Source organism: Oncorhynchus gorbuscha, linkage group LG11, assembly GCF_021184085.1.
Source record: "Oncorhynchus gorbuscha isolate QuinsamMale2020 ecotype Even-year linkage group LG11, OgorEven_v1.0, whole genome shotgun sequence".
Taxonomy (NCBI): Eukaryota; Metazoa; Chordata; class Actinopteri; order Salmoniformes; family Salmonidae; genus Oncorhynchus; species Oncorhynchus gorbuscha.
The window spans coordinates 77,217,331-77,241,823 of NC_060183.1; the positions used below are offsets into that span (position 1 = coordinate 77,217,331).

General features: G+C 46.7%; 1 protein-coding gene across 3 annotated transcripts in view; it reads left to right on the forward strand.

Moving 5' to 3' along the window:
- Positions 1 to 24,263, forward strand: part of map3k1 (mitogen-activated protein kinase kinase kinase 1, E3 ubiquitin protein ligase) — a 59,619-nt gene extending 35,356 nt beyond the window's left edge. For 2 of the 3 annotated variants that reach the window (XM_046290550.1, XM_046290552.1), the window contains exons 5-20: positions 1,018 to 1,134; positions 1,541 to 1,692; positions 5,492 to 5,616; positions 6,989 to 7,070; positions 9,231 to 9,399; positions 9,607 to 9,861; positions 11,817 to 11,938; positions 12,940 to 13,031; positions 13,283 to 13,475; positions 14,558 to 15,968; positions 16,950 to 17,102; positions 17,457 to 17,619; positions 18,295 to 18,426; positions 19,591 to 19,733; positions 20,776 to 20,907; positions 21,278 to 24,263. In XM_046290550.1, the coding sequence (XP_046146506.1) occupies positions 1,018 to 1,134; positions 1,541 to 1,692; positions 5,492 to 5,616; positions 6,989 to 7,070; positions 9,231 to 9,399; positions 9,607 to 9,861; positions 11,817 to 11,938; positions 12,940 to 13,031; positions 13,283 to 13,475; positions 14,558 to 15,968; positions 16,950 to 17,102; positions 17,457 to 17,619; positions 18,295 to 18,426; positions 19,591 to 19,733; positions 20,776 to 20,907; positions 21,278 to 21,427 (3,591 nt within the window). In that variant the 3' untranslated portion in view covers positions 21,428 to 24,263. The remainder of the gene's footprint in view (positions 1 to 1,017; positions 1,135 to 1,540; positions 1,693 to 5,491; positions 5,617 to 6,988; positions 7,071 to 9,230; positions 9,400 to 9,606; positions 9,862 to 11,816; positions 11,939 to 12,939; positions 13,032 to 13,282; positions 13,476 to 14,557; positions 15,969 to 16,949; positions 17,103 to 17,456; positions 17,620 to 18,294; positions 18,427 to 19,590; positions 19,734 to 20,775; positions 20,908 to 21,277) is intronic. The other variant, XM_046290551.1, reaches the window with a different exon arrangement.
- The last annotated feature ends 230 nt before the right edge of the window (positions 24,264 to 24,493 follow it).

A 24,493-nucleotide genomic window follows, 5' to 3' on the forward strand; every position in this document is an offset into this window, starting at 1 on the left:
CACCATCGCTACAGTAGCAAATGGCCGGGAAATCGCACGATCGCTACAGTAGCAAATGGCCGGGAAATCGCACGATCGCTACAGTAGCAAATGGCTGGGTAATCGCTACAGTAGCAAATGGCCGGGTAATCGCTACAGTAGCAAATGGCCGGGTAATCGCTACAGTAGCAAATGGCCGGGTAATCGCTACAGTAGCAAATGGCCGGGTAATCGCTACAGTAGCAAATGGCGGGGTAATCGCACCATCGCTACAGTAGCAAATGGCCGGGTAATCGCTACAGTAGCAAATGGCCGGGTAATCGCTACAGTAGCAAATGGCCGGGTAATCGCACCATTGCTACAGTAGCAAATGGCCGGGTAATCGCACCATTGCTACAGTAGCAAATGGCCGGGTAATCGCACCATTGCTACAGTAGCAAATGACCGGGTAATCGCACCATTGCTACAGTAGCAAATGGCCGGGTAATCGCACCATTGCTACAGTAGCAAATGGCCGGGTAATCGCACCATTGCTACAGTAGCAAATGGCCGGGTAATCGCACCATTGCTACAGTAGCAAATGGCCGGGTAATTGCACCATTGCTACAGTAGCAAATGGCCGGGTAATCGCACCATTGCTACAGTAGCAAATGGCCGGGTAATTGCACCATTGCTACAGTAGCAAATGGCCGGGTAATCGCACCATCGCTACAGTAGCAAATGGCTGGGTAATCGCTACAGTAGCAAATGGCTGGGTAAACGCTCCATCGCTAATGTAGAGATGGAGCGATGTAGAGCTTCCTCTTACTAAAGGCTTCTGTCCCAAATGGCACTACTTTTGACCAGAGCGTTGTCCAATGTGGGGGAATAGGGTACTATTTGGGACAGATGGTTCAGCAGGTCTGTATCGGTCTGTGTGACCATTTCTGGCCATCTGTGTGTGCCTGCGCGTGTGTTTGTGAGTGCGGTGTTGGTATGTATATACACACACACGTGAGTAACCCCCCGGTCTGCTGTCCTCCTCTCCATTCACTGTAGACCTGTAGCTGTGGCCGAGGGGCGTTCTGTATCCACGTCCTCTTCGTCATGCTCCGTGTCTTCCAGCTGGAGCCCTCAGACCCCCTGCTCTGGAGGAAAACCCTCAAAAACTTTGAGGTAACCTTCCAGCAACCAACCGACATGCCCTGTAACCAATCTGTGTAATTCCCCTTTCTCCCTACTGAGCTGAGCAAACTGAGCTGTACCGTGCTGGCCTGTTTAAGGATCCACCATAGTTGCTGAAACAAGCACAGTATGCTTCAGGTCGAAACAATAGTTTGAGAAGGGCATACATGATTAGCTAAACCCATTTTGTAATGGCCAATTTCCAAAGAAACTTCAAAGCTAGAATATTTCTAATTTATGTTAACTTTCAATAACTTGCACCATCTTGAATGCACGTTAGATATGCACTTGAATACGTAGATACTTTACCATTAGTAGAGAGAATGCCAATCTGACCCAAGATCAGCGTCTAGGGCAAATTTCTCCCTACGACTGCTAACTGTGGCACTGTCTCCAGGTGGAGAGCTTGTTCCAGAAGTACCACAATCGCCGCAGCTCGCGCATCAAGGCGCCGTCGCGCAACACCATTCAGAAGTTTGTGTCGCGCATGTCCAACCCCCACACGTCCTGTCCGTCCAGCAACTCTGGCGCCTCGAGCAACGACAGCAGGTAGTGTACACACACACAGGGTACAGATGTTGTATTGTAAAACATTATGCAAGAAGGGCCTTGAATACCAAGTTGCATAAACATAAGTGGTGTCAAATTTTTGATTTTGATGTGAACGAGGGTCAAGCATTGGTTTAACACATTGGTCCAGCATCCATTTCTCTTTCCCTTTCTGCCCTGGCCGTTATTTTTATATATACAGTGGGGAGAACAAGTATTTGATACACGGACGATTTTACAGGTTTTCCTACTTACAAAGCATGTAGAGGTCTGTAATTTCTTATCATACTGTGAGAGACGGAATCTAAAACAAAAATCCAGAAAATCACATTGTATGGTTTTTAAAGTAATTCATTTGCATTTTATTGCATGACATAAGTATTTGATACATCAGAAAAGCAGAACTTAATATTTGGTACAGAAACCTTTATTTACAATTACAGAGATCATACATTTCCTGTAGTTCTTGACTAGGTTTGCACACTCTGCAAGCAGGAATTATGGCCCACTCCTCCATACAGACCTTCTCCAGATCCTTCAGGTTTCGGGGCTGTCGCTGGGCAATACGGACTTTCAGCTCCCTCCAAAGATTTTCTTTTGGGTTCAGGTCTGGAGACTGGCTAGGCCACTCCAGGACCTTGAGATGCTTCTTTCGGAGCCACTCCTTAGTTGCCCTGGCTGTGTGTTTCGGGTCGTTGTCATGCTGAAAGACCCAGCCACAGCCCTTCTTCAATGCTCTTACTGACGGAAGGAGGTTGTTGGCCAATCTGCCAATGACCTCCAGCAGGCCACAAATGTGCATGTGTCTGCTCAAACGGTCAGGAACAGACTCCATGAGGGTGGTATGAGGGCCCGACATCCACAGGTGGGGGTTGTGCTTACAGCCCAACACCGTGCAGGATGTTTGGCATTTGCCAGAGAACACCAAAATTGGCAAATTCGCCACTGGCGCCCTGTGCTCTTCACAGATGAAAGCAGGTTCACACTGAGCACGTGACAGATGTGACAGAGTCTGGAGACGCCGTGGAGAACGTTCTGCTGCCTGCAACATCCTCCAGCATGACCGGTTTGGCGGTGGGTCAGTCATGGTGTAGGGGGGCATTTCTTTGTGGGTCGCACAGCCCTCCATGTGCTCGCCAGAGGTAACCTGACTGCCATTAGGTACTGAGATGAGATCCTCAGACCCCTTGTGAGACCATATGCTGGTGCGGTTGGCCTTGGGTTCCTCCTAATGCAAGACAATGCTAGACCTCATGTGGCTGGAGTGTGTCAGCAGTTCCTGCAAGAGGAAGGCATTGATGCTATGGACTGGCCCGCCCGTTCCCAGACCTGAATCCAATTGAGCACATCTGGGACATCATGTCTCGCTCCATCCACCAACGCCATGTTGCACCACAGACTGTCCAGGTCTGGAAGGAGATCCCTCAGGAGACCATCTGCCACCTCATCAGGAGCTTGCCCAGGTGTTGTAGGGAGGTCATACAGGCACGTGGAGGCCACACACACTACTGAGCCTAATTTTGACTTGTTTTAAGGACATTACATCCAAGTTGGATCAGCCTGTGGTGTGGTTTTCCACTTTAATTTAGAGTGTGACTCCAAATCCAGACCCCCATGGTTTGATAAATTTGATTTCCATTGATAATTTTTGTGTGATTTTGTCATCAGCACATTCAAGTATGTAAAGAAAAAAGTATTTAATAATATTTCATTCATTCAGATCTAGGATGTGTTATTTTAGTGTTCCCTTAATTTTTTTTGAGCAGTGTGTATGTATATATATGTATATGTCCTTTATTTTTCTCTTCCCCATCTCTCTCTGCATCCCACTCTCTGTGTCTCTCTTTCTCTCTCTGCCCCCTTCTCTCTCTCTCTTTCTCTCTCTGACCCCTTCTCTCTCTCTCTTTCTCTCTCTGACCCCTTCTCTCTCTCTCTTTCTCTCTCTGACCCCTTCTCTCTCTCTCTTTCTCTCTCTGACCCCTTCTCTCTCTCTCTTTCTCTCTCTGACCCCTTCTCTCTCTCTCTTTCTCTCTCTGACCCCTTCTCTCTCTCTCTTTCTCTCTCTGACCCCTTCTCTCTCTCTCTCTTTCTCTCTCTGACCCCTTCTCTCTCTCTCTCTCTTTCTCTCTCTGACCCCTTCTCTCTCTCTCTCTCTTTCTCTCTCTGACCCCTTCTCTCTCTCTCTCTCTTTCTTTCTCTCTCTGACCCCTTCTCTCTCTCTCTCTCTTTCTCTCTCTGACCCCTTCTCTCTCTCTCTCTCTTTCTCTCTCTGACCCCTTCTCTCTCTCTCTCTCTTTCTCTCTCTGACCCCTGTCTCTGTGTCTCTCTTTCTCTCTCTGACCCCTTGTCTCTCTCTGTGTCTCTCTGTCTCTCTCTGTGTCTCTCTTTCTCTCTCTGACCCCTTCTCTCTCTCTCTTTCTCTCTCTGCCCACTTCTCTCTCTCTCTTTCTCTCTCTGCCCACTTCTCCCTCTCTCTTTCTCTCTCTGACTCCTTGTCTCTCTCTGTGTCTCTCTTTCTCTCTCTGACCCCTTGTCTCTCTCTGTGTCTCTCTGTCTCTCTCTGCCCCCTTCTCTCTCTCTCTTTCTCTCTCTGACCCCTTCTCTCTCTCTCTTTCTCTCTCTGACCCCTTCTCTCTCTCTCTTTCTCTCTCTGACCCCTTCTCTCTCTCTCTTTCTCTCTCTGACCCCTTCTCTCTCTCTCTTTCTCTCTCTGACCCCTTCTCTCTCTCTCTTTCTCTCTCTGACCCCTTCTCTCTCTCTCTCTTTCTCTCTCTGACCCCTTCTCTCTCTCTCTCTCTTTCTCTCTCTGACCCCTTCTCTCTCTCTCTCTCTTTCTCTCTCTGACCCCTTCTCTCTCTCTCTCTCTTTCTCTCTCTGACCCCTTCTCTCTCTCTCTCTCTTTCTCTCTCTGACCCCTTCTCTCTCTCTCTCTTTCTCTCTCTGACCCCTTTCTCTCTCTCTCTTTCTCTCTCTGACCCCTTGTCTCTGTGTCTCTCCTTTCTCTCTCTGACCCCTTGTCTCTCTCTGTGTCTCTCTGTCTCTCTCTGTGTCTCTCTTTCTCTCTCTGACCCCTTGTCTCTCTCTCTCTCTCTTTCTCTCTCTGACCCCTTCTCTCTCTCTCTTTCTCTCTCTGCCCACTTCTCCCTCTCTCTTTCTCTCTCTGACCCCTTGTCTCTCTCTGTGTCTCTCTTTCTCTCTCTGACCCCTTGTCTCTCTCTGTGTCTCTCTGTCTCTCTCTGTGTCTCTCTTTCTCTCTCTGACCCCTTGTCTCTCTCTCTTTCTCTCTCTGACCCCTTGTCTCTGTGTCTCTCTTTCTCTCTCTGACCCCTTGTCTCTCTCTGTGTCTCTCTGTCTCTCTCTGTGTCTCTCTTTCTCTCTCTGACCCCTTGTCTCTCTCTCTCTTTCTCTCTCTGACCCCTTCTCTCTCTCTCTTTCTCTCTCTGCCCACTTCTCCCTCTCTCTTTCTCTCTCTGACCCCTTGTCTCTCTCTGTGTCTCTCTTTCTCTCTCTGACCCCTTGTCTCTCTCTGTGTCTCTCTGTCTCTCTCTGTGTCTCTCTTTCTCTCTCTGACCCCTTGTCTCTCTCTCTTTCTCTCTCTGACCCCTTCTCTCTCTCTCTTTCTCTCTCTGCCCACTTCTCTCTCTCTCTTTCTCTCTCTGCCCACTTCTCCCTCTCTCTTTCTCTCTCTGACCCCTTGTCTCTCTCTGTGTCTCTCTTTCTCTCTCTGCCCCCTTCTCTCTCTATCTTTCTCTCTCTCTCTCTTTCTCTCTCTGACCCCTTCTCTTTCTCTCTCTGTCAGTAGTCTGAAGGATGAAGAGGAGCAGATGTGTCCTATCTGTCTGTTGGACATGCTGGATGAGGAGAGTCTGACTGTGTGTGAGGAAGGCTGCAGGAACAAGCTGCATCACCACTGCATGTCTATCTGTGAGTACTACAGTACGCTATCAAAAGACTGCATGTCTGTGAGTACTACAGTACGCTATCAAAAGACTGCATGTCTGTGAGTACTACAGTATGCTATCAAAAGACTGCATATCTGTGAGTACTACGGTTCGCTATCAGAAGATGCATGTCTATCTGTGAGTACTACAGTACGCTATCAACGCTATCAGAAGATGCATGTCTATCTGTGAGTACTACAGTACGCTATCAGAAGATGCATGTCTATCTGTGAGTACGAGAGTACGCTATAAGAAGATGCATGTCTATCTGTGAGTACGAGAGTATGCTATCAGAAGATGCATGTCTATCTGTGAGTACTAGAGTACGCTATCAGAAGACTGCATGTCTATCTGTGAGTACTAGAGTACTCTATCAGAAGATGCATGTCGATCCGTGAGTACTAGAGTACGCTATCAGAAGTTCAACTCATTTAAACTTTTGACGCGTGTACAGTGTAATATGGTTCCTGTCATCTAAGCCAAGGTGAGCTCTGACATTGTCAAAATAGTTTTACCCCAGTAACACTTAGGGTTAGTTCATAAGGCAGGTATTGAAATCTGACTCTACGAGGTCCTGAGTACTGCTGGTTTTTTGTTCTACCAGATAATTAATTGCACTCACCTGGTGTCCCAGGTCTAAATCTGTCCCTGATTTTAGAGGGGAAGAATACTTTTAAAAAAGCAGTTACTAAACTGGCATCAAGGTCCAGATTTTTCTATTTGCGGGGCATATGGTATTCTGTTGTAGTTGCTTTTAGGAACACTATGCACATATATATCCATTATGGCACTACCACTGTACACTAACTACTTCAACTGGTGAAGAAAAGCACTGAGTGAAAACAAGACTTTCAGAGCTTCTACTCAGTCTATTTTAGTGCCATTTCACTGTATCAGCTTCTCTCAAAATACATGTTTATTCACCCCACACCTCGTCAAACAGAGGCTGACTCTGTGAAGGGGGAAATTCTAATAGGCTCCGAGCCGTTAGCGACCTCCCCTAACATCGACCGACTGACTGCTTAAGACCTGGGTCTCTGTGGCCCGGCCTCAGACATGGACTCGTCTGACATTTAGTGACTCCATGCAGTCATCCATGAAGGTTTTATAGTCCAGCAAGCACCACCACAGGCCACTCCACTTACTCCCATTACACACACAGCCCTATACAGCCCTCTCGATAGTCTGCCACGTTCGTGCCGAGGCCTTAGCCCTCTTCTCTCTCTCTAAACTCCAGTCTAATTGTTGCTCCATTTTATTGGGGCATTGACTTCCTTGACAGCCAGTCAGTGCATTGTCCTTTTTTCTAAACTGGGGGAGAGCTAATTCTGTTGGGCCGTCTTTCTGTCTCGCAGGGGCTGAGGAATGCCGGCGGAACCACGAGACGCTCATCTGCCCCCTCTGTAGAGCCAAGTGGAAGTCCCATGATTTTTACAGGTAATTTTAACATGCGTTTGTGTGGGCTAGGAACTAGTAACTCCTGGAAAGACTCCTGGGATGGGGGAGGGGGAATGATTTGACAGCGCACCAGCTGGTATCTGGTATTGTTGTGTGAAAGACGGGGGAAGCGGCTTCACTATATTTGTGTCTGAGAGGAAAGGAAACACCTGCCTCGTCTGAGATGACAGAACAGCTGTGGAGCTTCACAAATCTCACGCAAGCTGAATGCGAGTTATGGTTAACTAACAGTTAGCTAAAAATTGAATGGTTTATAAGCTGTTTATAAGCTCATAAAGTGTTAGGGATTTGGAACTGCACAATGAGTCTGTGGATTCATTGCAGGCTACGTCACAGGCTACGCTACAGTGCATTCGGGAAAGTATTCAGGCCCTTTCCCCTTTTCCACATTTTGTTACGTTACTGCCTTATTCTAAAATTGATTAAATCGTGTTTCCCCCTCAATCTACCCACAATACACCATAATGGCAAAACAAAAGCAGGTTTTTAGACATTTAAATAAAAAAACTGATGTTACATTTCCATAACTATTCAGTACCTTTACTCAGTACTTTGCTGAAGCACCTTTGGCAGCGATTACAGCCTCAAGTCTTCTTGGGTATGACGCTACAAGCTTGGCACACCTGTAATTGGGGAGTTTCTCCCCTTCTTCTCTGCAGATCCCCTCAAGCTCAGTCAGGTTTGATGGCGAGCGTTGCTGCGCAGCTATTTTCAGGTCTCTCCAGAGATCGGATTCAATTCCGGGCTCTGGCTGGGCCACTCAAGGACTTGTCCCGAAGCCACTCCTGCGTTGTCTTGGCTGTGTGCTGAGGGCCGTTGTCCTGTTGGAAGGTCAACCTTCTGAGATCCTGAGCACTCTGGAGCAGGTTTTCATCAGGGACCTCTCTGTACTTTGCTCCGTTCATCTTTGCCTTGATCCCGACTAGTCTCCCATTAGCATGTTAGTGGTGCTATATCATTCTAGGTCAAACAGGGCTACGCTAACGCAGTGTGCCAGAGCCATCACATTAGCGGTACGCTAGGCTATATCATTCTAGGTCAAACAGGGCTACGCTAACGCAGTGTGCCAGAACATCACATTAGCATGTTAGTGGTGCGCTAGGCTATATCATGCTAGGTCAAACAGGGCTACGCTAACGCAGTGTGCCAGAGCCATTCCACTTAAAGCTTAATAGAAGCCAACAACTGAGCCCAGGTTGGGAGTTCAGGAATACCAGTGTCAACAGCCCCATCATATATACCCCCCCACACATCACCATTCGAAACGCAGCCCCCTCCACACACACACACACACACACACACACACACACACACACACACACACACACACACACACACACACACACACACACACACACACACACACCACCATTCCCTTAGCTCTCAACTCTTACAACCAGCCACTGTAAAGCATTATAGAACTAAAAACTATAGACATTTTAATGTCTCCACAATGTTTATCTGAATGCTCTAGTGGTGTATAATGTTACTTACCCCTGAATGAGCCCATGTCGTACCATAAGTACATGCTAAATACACTAGCCTCAAGAACTTCTTTGAACTTGGTGCCATGTGTGTGAGTATGCACACGTATGTTAGTGTGCGCACCTGTGTTCGTAGGTTTGTCGTGAGCTCGATCCCCTCCACAGTGCGGTTATGTGAGCCAGACAGCCAGGCACCAGCCCTTGTTTTGTGCATCTGCCTGGGAATGAAATGATAGCTGTTGTTGTTTTCCCCCCCTTAAGACATGAATACTGTCAGAACGTATCTGTTACCCCCTCCGCCCTGAAATTGTACCCAGTTGTTTTTCTAAGTTTTTTTGTTGTTTGTTTGCAATTATGATGACCCGCTATCTAATTTTCCGGTTTTGCTGGGTTGATTCCTGGTGTCTTTAGAATATGATTCCCCCCACCTCCCCCTATTGACAATCCCCCCCCCTTCCATTTCATTATATTCTGAAAGTATACTCCTGAATCCTGACCAAGCCTGAATCAGCATATTCGTGGCCATTCTTGATTGTAATATCAAATGCTCAGAACTACAATTCAAACTTAGTCTAGTTACCTGTCTACCACCACCATTTTGAGTCCCCCAAAAGTCGCTAAAAGCTCAGACTGACTTTGACTTCTTTCTCGGCAGCCATGACCCCTCATCTGTCTCCATGGAGAATGCGGCAGCGTCATCGTCCCACAGTGAAGGGGGTTCAAGAGGGGGGTCATCGTCCCAGGAGGGGGACTTCACCCTGCCCCAATATGGGGTCCAGCAGATCCCCCAGACCTACAAAGAACTTGCTGAGCCTTGGATAAAGGTGAGAGGGGTGGGAAGATGGACGTGGGGGGTCTATAATGTAGGGATCCTGTCTTATACTTTCAAATTCTTGAATAACCTTTTGAGCTTGCATTTTTGGGACTATTCCTTTCCCTTTTCCTACAAAGAGGGGTTTACGTGTACTCTATCTCTATCCGATCAGTGCCATATTCTTTTCAGACTAATTTACTGTCTCTGTCCTCCCAAGGTGTTTGGCATGGAGGTGGTGGGTTGTCTGTTCTCCAGGAACTGGAACATCAGGGAGATGGCCCTGCGGCGGCTGTCGCATGACGTCAGCGGCGCGCTCCTCCTGGCCAATGGCGAACGCTCCTGGCCGGGGGCGGGGCTAGGGGCCGGGGCGGGCTGCTCTGAGGTGTCAGGTGACGTGGTGGTGGAGTCATGCTGTAGTGTCCTCTCCATGGTGTGTGCTGACCCTGTCTACAAGGTCTACGTGGCTGCACTGGTGAGACTCAACATTTAGTCATTTAGCAGATGGTCTTATCCAGAGCCACTTAACAGTTCCTGCATTCATCTTAAGATAGCTCGGTGGGACAACCACATATCACAGACATAGCTGATAATTAAATAGTTATCAGCAAAGTTGGTGCTAGTAAAAAAGAGCAGTGTGAGTGTTTTAGTACCTTATTTTCTTAGATATGACTGTACCATACTCCAGCTGTCAAGGAAAGCATTTTGGCCCCATAAAGTCTGAAGCCCCGACCATAAACAGCGCTTCCAAAACGTTTGTCTTCCAGGAATCACCATCACTTCAAAGACAAATGATACACTGTACTGCAGTGATTGCAATGCATAGGGTCAAGTAACTTCAGCTCATTGCCATGAACCCGGTGCTGAACACATGAACCGTATTGTTAACGGTACTCAGGAATTAATTAGTTGGCCCTACCCGATCTCCGCTTTCACCCCTTGGCCTGTCTCTCTCACACCACAGGTCTTGAATTGTCCTAAAGTCCACTTCAACAACAAGCTAGCCTGGCTAGTCCTGAAGTCAAACCAGCAGGGATTCTCCAGGGACAGACTGAGCGTCTCTTTTTTTCACTCCTCCGAGCCAAATTTCTTCTACTTCGTCTCTTTTAGAGAACAATATTTATTGGTGGCAAAAAAAAAAAACACACAAAAAAAAAAAACTGCAGAACCTCTGGGGAGCTTGACATTTCCCCCCGCGGCACTTTGCTTCAGCAGAGCTGCGGTTATGGAAAACAAAAAGGGTTCTGTCTCCTCTTGGGGCTTTCCAGCGTGTTTAGCAGCAGACAGACTTTTGGCGTCTGTTGTATTCTTCGTTTAAGACAAAGCAGGGGATGTTGGTAATGGCGGGGAGTGGACTAAAAATACCATGAGCACAACCAGAGTTGGAAGAGTGGGACAAAAATCGACTTAAATTGCCGTTTTGAAAAGCCTACTTTGTTTGAGGCAGCCTTAGTCGTTAGCTACGTGCACACTACCTAGGGCCTTGTAACGAGTGAAAATGCCAGAGCCACCATTACAAAACTTTGATGGGGGTCCTATTTTCTTGCCTTGTCATACCATGTGACGTGGCTTCCCCTTTGGAAGTTTTGTTTATTTTGCTAAAATGCTTGTTTATTGATATGATCCGTCTCTCCTGAGAGTAGAGTAGGCTGAGGAGAATGTAGTAATGGAGGTTGAGGGAGAGGGAGGGACTGCGTGCGTGTATGTAGTGCTGTGTTTGAGTGATTTGTGAGTGAGTGGGATGAGGTGGTTGGAGGAAGGAGTAGCCTTGTCTGCCTGAGGGAGGGAGGGGGAGAAAGAGAGAAAGGGACTCAGACTATCGGTCTCTGGGCAGCATTCCAATGCAACGCTCTATCAGTCACCACTCCCCACACCTCTTCTCTCTCTGGGAGTAAGGGTCACGCTGCACCGCCTGTAACCCAGCACCTCTACCCCTCTCCTGGGAGAAGCACCACCAAGTGCACTCCACCTCCAGCCGAGGCCACAGAGGGTCTCTTATGACCTTGTGGTCAGGCCCAGGTGGACATATTCTCACAGGAATAGACGGGGTCGTAACTCGACTGGGTCGAAAGCGCAATTTCCCCAACCGCCTTATTAGTGTTACATTTGGGCTCCAAGAGGTCTTGTGTTGCGCATTTATTTTTTAATTTGAATTGTTTTTACGCAACTTTCAGTCTCATCATTTCCCGTGTTTGGTTTAGTCATGTAGGGCCCAATTTTTTTTTGGGGGGCCTTTATATAAAGTATTTAAAACTCATAGTTGATAGTAAGTTATTATACTTTAGACTGGATGATATTGTTGTCACATTCACTATCACTGTTCTTGTATTTACCCATGTTCCACACACAGGACTAGGGATAGTGTTTGTAGTACTGACTGTATGTTTAAAGTGTTAATGTGAACCCTGGCCTCTCACCCCCTTGTTGTAGAAAACCTTGCGGGCCATGCTGGTGTACACGCCCTGCCACTCTGTGTCTGAACGCTCGCGCCTGCAGCAGCTGCTCCGGTCCGTGGTGGAGACCATCCTGGTCAAATGTGCCGACGCCAACAGGTAAAGTCGGTCTGAAACTTCAGAGTGGGATAGATATGGGAGCCTGACGACAACTGCTTGTAGCTAGTGCCCTCAGGTGGAGAATACAGGACTTGTTAGGTTTCTCCCAGTATGATCAGTGGTGAGTTCTATTGGGAATATTCACATCTGAGCCTGAAGGTCTGGAGTGCTGCTAGTTTTCTGTTCTACCTGATAATTAATTGCACCCACTTGGTGTCCCAGGTCTAAATCAGTCCCTGATCAGAGGGGAATCACCCACTTGGTGTCCCAGGTCTAAATCAGTCCCTGATCAGAGGGGAATCACCCACTTGGTGTCCCAGGTCTAAATCAGTCCCTGATCAGAGGGGAATCACCCACTTGGTGTCCCAGGTCTAAATCAGTCCCTGATCAGAGGGGAATCACCCACTTGGTGTCCCAGGTCTAAATCAGTCCCTGATCAGAGGGGAATCACCCACTTGGTGTCCCAGGTCTAAATCAGTCCCTGATCAGAGGGGAATCACCCACTTGGTGTCCCAGGTCTAAATCAGTCCCTGATCAGAGGGGAATCACCCACTTGGTGTCCCAGGTCTAAATCAGTCCCTGATCAGAGGGGAATCACCCACTTGGTGTCCCAGGTCTAAATCAGTCCCTGATCAGAGGGGAACAATGAAAATCAGCAGTGGAAATGGCTTCCAGGTCCAGATATGAATTTCCATGATATACTGTATATCTCCAAGAACGGACTCAAATATGGGAACCTTTACTTGTGGTATAATAATACTGTTAGTCAACTGATTTCCATGATTCCTGTCTCATTTCAGTAGGTCTATGTTGCACACTGTATAATGTTGTTTAAGGCAGAACTAAAATGTTGCTTAATTTGGTCAGAATGTTAACGTAGTCTGTCCACAAGAGATAACATACTGTATAAAAGTATGAGTATGAATGATGGCCATTAGCAGTCTAGCATGGACATTCATTCTGTGTGTCGTTCCTCTTTGTCGATTCTGTGGCGTGTCCAGTCGTACCAGCCAGCTGTCGGTGTCCACACTACTGGAGCTGTGTAAAGGCCAGCTGGGAGAGCTGGCTGTAGGTAGAGAGATCCTCAAAGCAGGTAAGAGCTACAAATAACCCTCTGGGTTATCAGTGGAAATGTTGGTCCCCATATCACACACTCACCAGAATTTATATATGAGACTTTAACTATCTGATGTCTTCAGTGTTTTTTTACCCTTCCCAACAACAGTAAATATGCCTCTTGTTTAATACTCAATATCCATCTGGCCATTAATGCCCAGGTGCCTCAGTCCTCGACATCCAACTGGCAACTCACTGTAAGCGTCTCTTCCTATCCATCTCTCTCAGGGTCCATTGGTATTGGCGGGGTGGACTATGTCCTGAACTGCATCCTGGGGCCCCAGACGGAGGCCAATAACTGGCAGGCCCTGCTGGGCCGTCTGTGTCTGATTGACAGGCTCCTGCTGGAGTTCCCTGCTGAGTTCTACCCACACATCGTCTCTGGAGGGGACTGGCACCAGTCTCAGACCCTGGGGGATAGGTACGAAATCTTATTGTCTTATAGACTTGTTCTTGTATAGCCTGATTCACCAAGCTGCTGACTCGAGTCTGACTCCCTGGTAGAGGTAGAGGAGTGCCACAGGGATGAGTGTTGTGCCCAGTGATATTTCCCTGACTTAGTAGTTTGGATCTTGTAGTCACGTAGCCTTGAGCTCACAGCATTGAGATGCTGACCTTGTCCTAGTATAGCCTCGATCACCTAGACGAAGTCAAAACCTTGTATGTTTGAGTGCGTAGCCTTGGATACATAACGAAGGTCCAGAGCCAGGCCCATTACTCTGAATGCTTGGGAAGTTCATTAAGGCGCCTAATGTGCTATTATGGATTCTTTGGACATTGCTATTAATAAACACTACAAACTTTATTAAAAATGGTGTTCTGGTTTGTAGCTTGTACTTCAGTAGTTTGGTCTGTTTTTTTACCTCCTTTTTCTCCCCAATTTTGTGGTATCCAATTGTTAGTCGTTACTGTCGTGTCTCATCGCTACAACTCCCGCACGGACTCAGGAGAGGCGAAGGTCGAGAGACATGCGTCGTCCAAAACACAACCCAACCAAGCCGCACTGATTCTTAACACAGCGTGCATCCAACCCGGAAGCCAGCCGCACCAATGTGTCGGATGTTTTCACTGTACACCTAGCGACCTGGTCAGCGTACACTGCGCCTGGCCCGCCACAGGAGTTGCTAGTGTGCGATGAGACAATCCCTGCCGGCCAAACCCTCCCTAATCCGGACGATGCTAGGCCAATTGTGCGCCGCCCAATGGGGCTTCCGGTCGTGGCCGGCCGAGACAGAGGCTGGGCTCGAACCCAGAGTCTCTGGTGGCGGTGCAGTGCCTTAGACCACTGCGCCACCCGGGAGGCCATTTTGGTCTGTTTTTAATGTTGCTGATATTATGGTAATTAAAATATGGAGACTCGTGATGACCACACTCTGGTCTCGATAACACTTCCTTGAATCATGTCTTTATATCTCACACAGTGATTTTATTGCAAGAGAGTGTACTATAGGGAATAGGAAGCTACAGCCTTTTAAGTTGTTCTTCTCATGTTCCTCTGTCCAGGTATCAGAAGCTGCTCCCCCTACTGAGCTTCTCGCTGCAGTCCATCGACAACTCCCACTCTATGGTGGGCAAGCTGTCTCGCCGCGTGTTCCTGAGCGCCGCGCGCATGGTGGCCCGCGTGCCGCACGTCTTCGTCAAGCTCCTGGACATGCTAAGCGTCACCAGCTCCACGCACTACGCCCGCATGCGCCGCCGCCTGCTCGCCATCGCCGAGGAGATGGACATCCTGGACGCCATCAACCTGGGCCTGGAGAGCATGGAGCACAGCGCCAGCGAGGCGCACCAACGGGCCAACGCCGCCTTCCTTGAGCCCTCCGCACCTCAGAACTCGCCCAACGTGACCGAGAGCAACACCCCGACGCATACGGTCCAGATGACCAGTGGGAAGGGAGGGAGAGGTTTCTCCGGCAACGTGGGAGCGAGTCCTGAGGATATAAGTGAGAGGTTAGCGGCCATCTCCACTAGCGCTGGGCGTCCCAATATGGCCACTTCCACGTGTGGTGGGGCCCTGGCCGAGCACCAAAAGCCCCCCGTTCAGGCGCGTAACCGCCCCCTCAGCCAGTGCCTGAACTCTACGCCTACCAGCCAAGCCCCCAGCCTCCCCTCGCCCTCCGCCTCCCACCCTCCCCCCTCCTTCCCAGGACCTGACAGCAGTACCAAACCCCGGCCCCAGAGCTTCGTCCCCAGCAAGCTAGCATCAACTGCCCCCTCTGCTTCCTCCTGCTCTCCAGGCTCCCAGCGCAGGTTTCCCCAGCAGAAGCCCTTCAGCAACAAGGACCCAGAGAAGCAGCTCCCCTCCCCCTGTTTCACCCAGGCCCGACCCCTCCCCTCCAGCCAGATCCACAGACCAAAGCCCTCCCGACCCACCCCCTCCGAGGGGGCCAAGACCCTCTGCACCTCGCCCACTCCAAGAGCCTCCAAGATGGGCATGAAGCTGGACCTCCAAGGGGAAAAGCCCAGCCTCTCCACCAGCGCCTCCGGAGGTGAAGGCCCCTCCACAGGGGGCCACATGGGGGGTGCCACCACCCTCATCAGCAGCGAGGACAGCTGCTTCACCCCGGTGGAAGAGAAGTTCCGTGGACTGGACGCCTCTGCTGAGCTCAACTCCTCCATGGAAGACCTCCTGGAAGCATCTTTGCCCGTTGCCGGCGACGCCACCACCGTCACGTTCCAGTCGGAGGTGGCCGTGCTGTCGCCGGAGCGGGCTGGGGACGGTCCGGGAGGAGGGGGAGAGGTGGGAATGTACAGCGAGGACGTGACGCAACACCAGAAGTGCAAGGAGAAGATGGAGGCGGAGGAGGAGGCGGCGCTGGCTGTAGTTATGGCCATGTCCGAGTCGCAGGATGCGCTGCCCGTCATCCCCCAGCTGCAGGTGGATAAAGACCAGGACATCATCATCATCCAGGCAGATGTGAGTCAACGTGCACCTTCAGGAACATATGTCCCTACAAGACTTTAGACATCCTCAGTGTTCCCTAAACAAAAGGGCAGTTTCCCAGACACAGACAAATATTATTATTATTATAAGCCTTATGTTTCTCCATTGAGCTTCCTTTTTTCTCCAGGACTAGGCTTAATTTGTGCCCAGGAAGCTGCTCCAGTAACTGGCTTAATAACTAACATATAAGTAGAGAACATTGTCACAACCAAGGTCAGAGAATACATGGGAATAATCATTCATATCAACCTGCCAATGTTGACTGAAGCCCTAAATGTAACCCACAGTGTGTGTGTGGTACTAGGTCTATTGCCTATACACATGCTGGCTGTGGGATGCCTACCACTTCACGGCTGAACTGTTGTTGCTCCTAGACGTTTCCACTTCACAATAACAGCACTCACAGTTGACCGGGGCAGCACTAGTAGGGCAGAAATTGACGGTGCCACGTTGAAAGTCACTGATCTCTTCAGTAAGGGCCATTTTACTGCCAATGTTTCTCTATGGAGATGGCATGGCTGTGTGCTTGATTTTATACACCTGTCAGCAACGGTGTGGCTGAAATAGTCGAATCCACTCATTTGAAGGGGTGTAAACATACACGTGTGTGTGTATAAATATGTGTGTGTGTGTATAAATATGTGTGTGTGTGTATAAATATGTGTGTGTGTATAAATATGTGTGTGTGTATAAATATGTGTGTGTGTACAGTTGAAGTCGAAGTTTAAATACACTTAGGTTGGAGTCATTAAAACTCGTTGTTCAACCACTGCACAAATTTCTTGTTACAAACTATCGTTTTGGCAAGGTGTGTGTGTGTGTGTGTGTGTGTGTGTGTGTGTGTGTGTGTGTGTGTGTGTGTGTGTGTGTGTGTGTGTGTGTGTGTGTGTGTATGTGTGTGTGTGTGTGTGTGTGTGTGTCATACTGACATGTTGTCATCCCATGCTTCCCCAGACTCCAGAGACTCTGCCTGGCCATACCAAAGCCAAGCAGCCCTACAGGGAGGGCCAGGAGTGGTTGAAGGGCCAGCAGATCGGCCTGGGGGCCTTCTCCTCCTGCTACCAGGCCCAGGACGTGGGCACTGGCACCTTGATGGCAGTCAAACAGGTGAGAAGACTGACGCATGGCAACCACAGATGTCTGCCCTGATAAACACCTATTGTCAGAGAAATAGATGGTTATAAAAATGAGTCCTAGCCAGTCAGAGCTCTTACCATAGTGCCTATACCTATTCAATGCTTTCCCATCTACAGGAGTGTTTAGGGAATAAGGGCTAGGTGTTGTTGCTAGGTGGGGCCTATGGGTCTCTTGTGTCCCCTGGTGCAGAAACTCTGGGGATTCCATGTCAGAGTTGTGACTTTATTTTAGCTAGTGACCTCAAACTGAGATGTTGCCCTGAAAGAGAATGTCCAGCTCTCTTCCCCTGGTAACCCTGTGTATGCATGTCCTCCCCGACTATAGGTGACCTACGTCAGGAACACATCGTCGGAGCAAGAGGAGGTGGTGACTGCTCTGAGGGAGGAGATCCGGATGATGGCCCACCTCAACCACCCCAACATCATCCGTATGCTGGGGGCCACCTGCGAGAAGAGCAACTATAACCTGATGGTGGAGTGGATGGCAGGTAAGGACCACTCCTCTACTGATGATGATGATGATGATGATGATATCCCACGTTGAAAAAGCCTTAATTGACTTTTGGATGTTTGTTTTTTTGTTTCCTGATTTCCTCATTTGTTCAATTTAATGAGAAAAAAATTGATACAAAAACAAAATGAAATTTGATACGTTTTCTTGCTTATCTTTGGCGTGATAATTCATTATTTTGTATTTATTCAACTTTTCAGAACTTGGTACATAAAATAGTATTACTTGAACCTTTAATGAGTGAATATGTATCAGTTAACTTCCTGTATGTAAATAAGACGAGTCATGTCCAATTGGAACTAACCAGAAGTTGAACTTGATAGTAGATATTGTAACACTTGACCCCATCCCTACTATAAACTATTGTCCTTCCTCCTATAATAATATAATATATAATAATATATGCCATTTAGCAGACGCTTTTATCCAAAGCGACTTACAGTCATGTGTGCATACATTCTACGTATGGGTGGTCCCGGGGATCGAACCCACTACCCTGGCGTTACAAGTGTCATGCTCTACCAACTGAGCTACAGAAGGACCATAGAAGACAATCACATATGTTGCCCCTGTAGAAATATAAGAACTGGGTGTATTATTAATAGGATAAATAGTCATTATTTCATGGGTTGATCCTCTCTGTTGTGTCCAGGTGGCAGTGTGTCCCATCTCCTGAACAAGTATGGTGCCTTCAAGGAGGCTGTGATCATCAACTACACGGAGCAGCTGCTCCGAGGCCTGGCCTACCTCCACGAGAACCAGATCATCCACAGAGACATCAAAGGTGAGGGCACACACATACATGCCCTCTAGCACACAGGAAGTCCCTGCTGCTATTGAGCTGCCTGTCACAGGGTTCAAGGTGGACTCTCAGGGAAACACTCATTCCTTGTGTTTCACCTTTTAGGGGTGGAACTTTGGAGACTGTGAGTGGTAACGAACTGCTGCTGCACTAATTGTAAGTCGCTCTGCAGAAGAGCGTCTGCTAAATGACAAATGTAGTGTAACAATAAGAAACTATAATAAGGGCTTGTGATTTGTACTGGACAGGTCAGGAATAATTAACTAGAGACTGACTACTGGGTTTGTACTGGACAGGTCAGGAATAATTAACTAGACTGACTACTGGGTTTGTACTGGACAGGTCAGGAATAATTAACTAGACTGACTACTGGGTTTGTACTGGACTGGTCAGGAATAATTAACGAGACTAACTACTGGGTTTGTACTGGACTGGTCAGGAATAATTAACTAGACTGACTACTGGGTTTGTACTGGACTGGTCAGGAATAATTAACGAGACTGACTACTGGGTTTGTACTGGACAGGTCAGGAATAATTAACTAGAGACTGACTACTGGGTTTGTACTGGACAGGTCAGGAATAATTAACTAGACTGACTACTGGGTTTGTACTGGACTGGTCAGGAATAATTAACGAGACTAACTACTGGGTTTGTACTGGACAGGTCAGGAATAATTAACTAGACTGACTACTGGGTTTGTACTGGACAGGTCAGGAATAATTAACTAGAGACTGACTACTGGGTTTGTACTGGACAGGTCAGGAATAATTAACTAGACTGACTACTGGGTTTGTACTGGACTGGTCAGGAATAATTAACGAGACTAACTACTGGGTTTGTACTGGACAGGTCAGGAATAATTAACTAGACTGACTACTGGGTTTGTACTGGACAGGTCAGGAATAATTAACTAGACTAACTACTGGGTTTGTACTGGACAGGTCAGGAATAATTAACTAGACTGACTACTGGGTTTGTACTGGACAGGTCAGGAATAATTAACTAGACTAACTACTGGGTTTGTACTGGACAGGTCAGGAATAATTAACTAGAGACTGACTACTGGGTCCTAGTCAGAACACACCTCACCCTACCTCACCTGTTATGGCATACACTCACCTTCTCTCCCCCTGTCTCCTCCAGGTGCCAACCTGCTGATTGACAGCACAGGTCAGAGGCTGAGGATAGCTGACTTCGGTGCTGCAGCCAGACTGGCCTCCAAGGGCACTGGAGCAGGGGAGTTCCAGGGCCAACTCCTGGGAACCATTGCCTTCATGGCCCCAGAGGTGCGCATGGATGAAAGGGAGAGAGAGTAAATCTGTGTTTAGAATTAGCGTTCTGTTCCCGGCCTTTATAGTGCAATCATTTTGACTGGAGCCATTTCAGACACACACACACACACACACACACACACACACACACACACACACACACACACACACACACACACACGTACAAGTGATGGCTCGCATAAAACTAGTAAATTCCGCCACTTAAACCAATGTCTTAAGATCAAAACCCCCCCAGTCCTCTGTATCCTCTTTGTGGAGAGGGCCTGAAAGAGGTAGAAGCCGAAGCATTAGCCTTCTGTGGGGGCTGTTCGTTTTGAAGAGAGCCCTGATCATGCTGGTATTAAACTGGGCTGTCATGCTGTGGGAGGCCTGGGTAGTTGAACTCCCCCCTAATTAAACAAGGTTTTTGGAACCATTACAATAACAAGACATTAAGGGGTCGGCCTCCATTGTGGAGGTCTTCTCTTTCAAAGGGGATTAAAATGCTCTTGCATTTGGGAGTTACTGAGAAATCTAAATCCACTTTATTTCAGTTCTGTAGCAAACAAGTGACTGAATGACCAGCATAATGGCGGTTGGGTTTCACTGCCGGAAAAAAAGCTTTGTCGGAAGCAAACGGAAGCAAATTTTAAATGGCCTTCCCCAAATGTACGAAAGCAAGATTTGGCCTGGGAATAAATTTAAGCCATAGTCATGTGACAAATGTAGAAACAGGGCAACTAAATAAGACACAAAACATAATGGCAGTCTATGGGAGGATCCGTAATACATTGAACTCCTTTTGGTTTGACGTGTCCATCCACCAAAAAGTAGTCTGCTGTGTAACTATGCCACTCCTCAACAACGCCCAGGCAAGTGCTATAAAATAATGACTTGCTATTTCAGTCCTTTCTGCTGCTATTTGCAAATGCTAGACTATGAATGGAGTAGAGTTAAGTGTGTGTGTAGTCGGAGAGTGCAGTAAAGGCTTCAATTCAATAAACGTCACGCAGTTGTCCATATGTTGATACCCTTTTGTGTACGGTTGACTCTGTAGGTGCTGCGTGGACAGCAGTACGGCCGGAGCTGTGACGTGTGGAGTGTGGGCTGTGCCATCATCGAGATGTCGTGTGCCAAGCCCCCCTGGAACGCAGAGAAACACTCCAACCACCTCGCTCTCATATTCAAGGTGCCACCAATACAAGCACAGCCACAAAGTTAGATTATTAAGGAAACCATGTCTGTTCAGTTAGATAAGTGATAAATACATTTTATAAAAATAAACAAATGTGATCCATTTGTCTTCACGACCAGAAATATTCTATACCTAGAAATGTTATTAGTACTCTTTACCATTACCGTTGAATATGTGACCCACTGAAAACCACAGTCACTGTTTTACATCACTAGATGGAATTGGCACAACACTTACTGTTTTAGGATTGATGTACACGTATAGCTGTAAAATACATATACCTGAAAAAGCACTCTATTGGCCTGTTTCATCCAAAGGTTGATTGGGTTTCAACAGTAGCATGACCTCACCCTCCCTCCCCCAGATTGCGAGTGCCACCACGGCGCCCTCCATCCCTCCCCAACTGACCCCTGGCCTGAGGGACGTCACCCTGCGCTGCCTTGAGCTCCAGCCTGCCGACCGGCCCCCATCCAGAGAACTCCTGAAGCACCCAGTCTTCCGCCTCAACTGGTAGTCCCCAACATCCTCCCACAGTCCCCAACATCCTCCCACAGTCCCCAACATCCTCCCACAGTCCCCAACATCCTCCCACAGTCCCCTAGCCTGCCTATCCCATAGTGTCTACTACTGAAGGCCCAGCCAGCCTGCTTTTCTCTCCTCCTCCCACCGCTGACAATCAGACCAGCCTCCATAACAAGACCAGCCTCCCTAACCCTAGACCGCCCTCCATCCACCACCGACCAGCCTCCCTAACCCTAGACCGACCTCCATCCACCCCAGACCAGCCTTCCTAACCCTAGAACGACCTCCATCCACCCCAGACCAGCCTTCCTAACCCTAGAACGACCTCCATCCACCACCGACCAGCCTCCCTAACCCCAGACCGCCCTCCATCCACCACCGACCAGTCTCCCTAACCCCAGACCGCCCTCCATCCACACCAAGCTGCCCCCAGTCATGAGTGGAGAGCCTGGGATGGATGGGATACCTGGGTAATACCCTCCCGTTCCACTACTATGGCCTCAAACTGCTGTACCTTTAGCACAAAATGCAAAAAGCGAGTCGCAAAAGTTCTACTACGAAAACGGTGCTTTCTTAGTTAGTGCCATGTTGGTATACTGTAGTCTGTATTGCTCTGTTTTATCAAGCCTCTGTTCTGGTAAAGAAATGGTTCCTTTAGCACTTTGGTAGCCATTTTGCAATGGTTTCGAGAAGTTCCTCTTCCCATTTTAACCCCCCGTGAGTCAACAAATAAGTCCTTAGAACCGCAATCTGGAGACGACGGAGTAAAATGGTTTTTATCACTGTTATATTGTAACGTCGGGTCATAAGTTTCCGACTCGGTTTTTGTTTTTAGAGTATCCTATGTGTAGAAGAAAGGCATAATGAAGCTGTTTTAATCGATTGAATTTGTGCATAACTGCATTTCTATAAAGATGCGTTTAAGATGTGCATTTTACTGTTGGGCCATAAAGCTTAGTCGAATAATCATGAAGATGACTTAAGTATTTCAGGGAGCGGTGATTTATCTAACAGAAACATTGCTAGTTTGGCTAGCATAACGCTGAATGTGAATGCTTATGATGCCCGCATCGTCTCAAATGTTATTTTGTTCTGTGATTATTTTATTTTTTTGAGATAAAGATCCCATGTATGAAGTTATGATTTTTTTATATATACAATAACAGCCCAAAAAGATATTCATATCTTTTTTTGGTGTTATTGTATATTCAAAGCTATCCTTAAGAGATTGAGACATTTATTGTGTATGGGCGTAAGTTTTCCAAACACTTTGATGTCGTATCACACTGTTAAAATGAAAACACCCTGTTGGTCTCTTAACTCTCGCTGTTACAATTGAGCCATGTGCATCGCACATATTTTAGCCTTTTTAAAATAATTGTATGAGCCCTAAATGCTGTGTCCATACATTAAAAACCGCTATATTCATTATAGATCTACCCTTCTTCTGGTGCTGTTCCTTTGTAGAATGTCACGCTACAATTCAACAATTACATTTTTTATTATTTTTTTTATCTTGGCTCTATTTTTAAAACAAATTGTTATAAAATCCATGTACATCTGAGGTTTTCTATGACTCTTCTATTTTCCATTGTGGATACTCTATATAATGAATATAAATGCTGTACAATTTTTTATTTTTTTTTGGTGGAGGGATAGTTCTGATTTAAGGCTGACTTTTCTGCTTAAATGTTTTACCATCTCTTTTTGATTAGAATTCTCAAACATGTTCCTAAATGGTGTTAATTTATTAACTCTAACTCTCCAAGCGGTGGTGTTCTGGTTGTAATCCATTAAAGTAAAAGGATGATAATTAAGATGTGGAATGTTTCCAAAGTCAACCTTTTTTAAATGGGGAATATGCATTTAATTGCTATTTTTATTTGGAATCCCTTAATGGCAAGGGGTTTGAGACAATGAAAAAATATATATATAATTAAGCAGAAAATGTAATCTATTTAAAACAAATCCTATTCTTTACATGGAGTACAATCTGATCAAGCTTGAAGAGTTAAATGTAAATACATGTGAAGTTTGGTAGCTAAAATGATTGTACTTGACTGTATTTTTATACCACACTCTTTTCCATTTTATTTTTTTGTTCCTGCTTCGGGTTATTTTTCTTATGCCTTTTTAAAAGCTTTAAAGTTATGCACTCTGGTCTTTTTTATATACTGGAAGAAACATCTTTTTCTGTCATTCATAAAAGCTAATCAGTATTACTTCAATTTGTCATGTCTATAATTCTTACCAATCTCTTAATGCCTTCTGAATCCTCTTGTCCACCTGTGTCTCAGCCAGCTTGCTGGTCTTTATCTATTTTGTCTTATTTTATGCTGATGTGATGTAATCTTATGTGCTTTTTTTGGATCTAAGCTGGACTGAAATTTGTGTGAAATTGTTTCCTGTTTCCTGTGTCACTTGGTGGTACTTTTTTTTTATTTGTAAAGAACATCTTGCTGTTTTATTCCAGTCTCTACTACCTCAGGTGTCCTATAGAGTCTCTTCTACCAAAGTTCACTTTCTCTCTCTATATATATATTTATATATATATAAATATAATCTTTTTTTTTGACTTTGTTTTTTTTTCAAAGATTTTCAGGGCTTAAGGGCTAACTTATATTAGCACCTTTACTGTGCAAATAAACTCATGAAATCTCTGGATTAATTAAAAAAAATGGCTTAAGCTGTATCCTGTAAGTTAAAATGTATCAAGATATTGTAATTATTACAATTTTTACCCCATTCTAAGCATTTTATTGCATAAATTGGAACTTATTTTGGTGTCTGTCTTTATGGTAAATAAACAAAAAATTGGGAAAAAGGTTTCTTGTTCCTCCTGTCAATTCTTTGTCAAATCCAGAAGAACTACAACTACTGTGTTCAATTTATCAATGGGCATACAGACAAGTATCATTGACTTTACTACGAGTTAGAACAACCTCTACTTCAGAATGCCGGTGCTGTTCAGTCCAACCTATGTCTTCCCTTTTAAAATATAGGTTAACTAAACCCTGGTCATCTGAGATGGATCCTTAACAGGTAGCCTAGTGGTTAG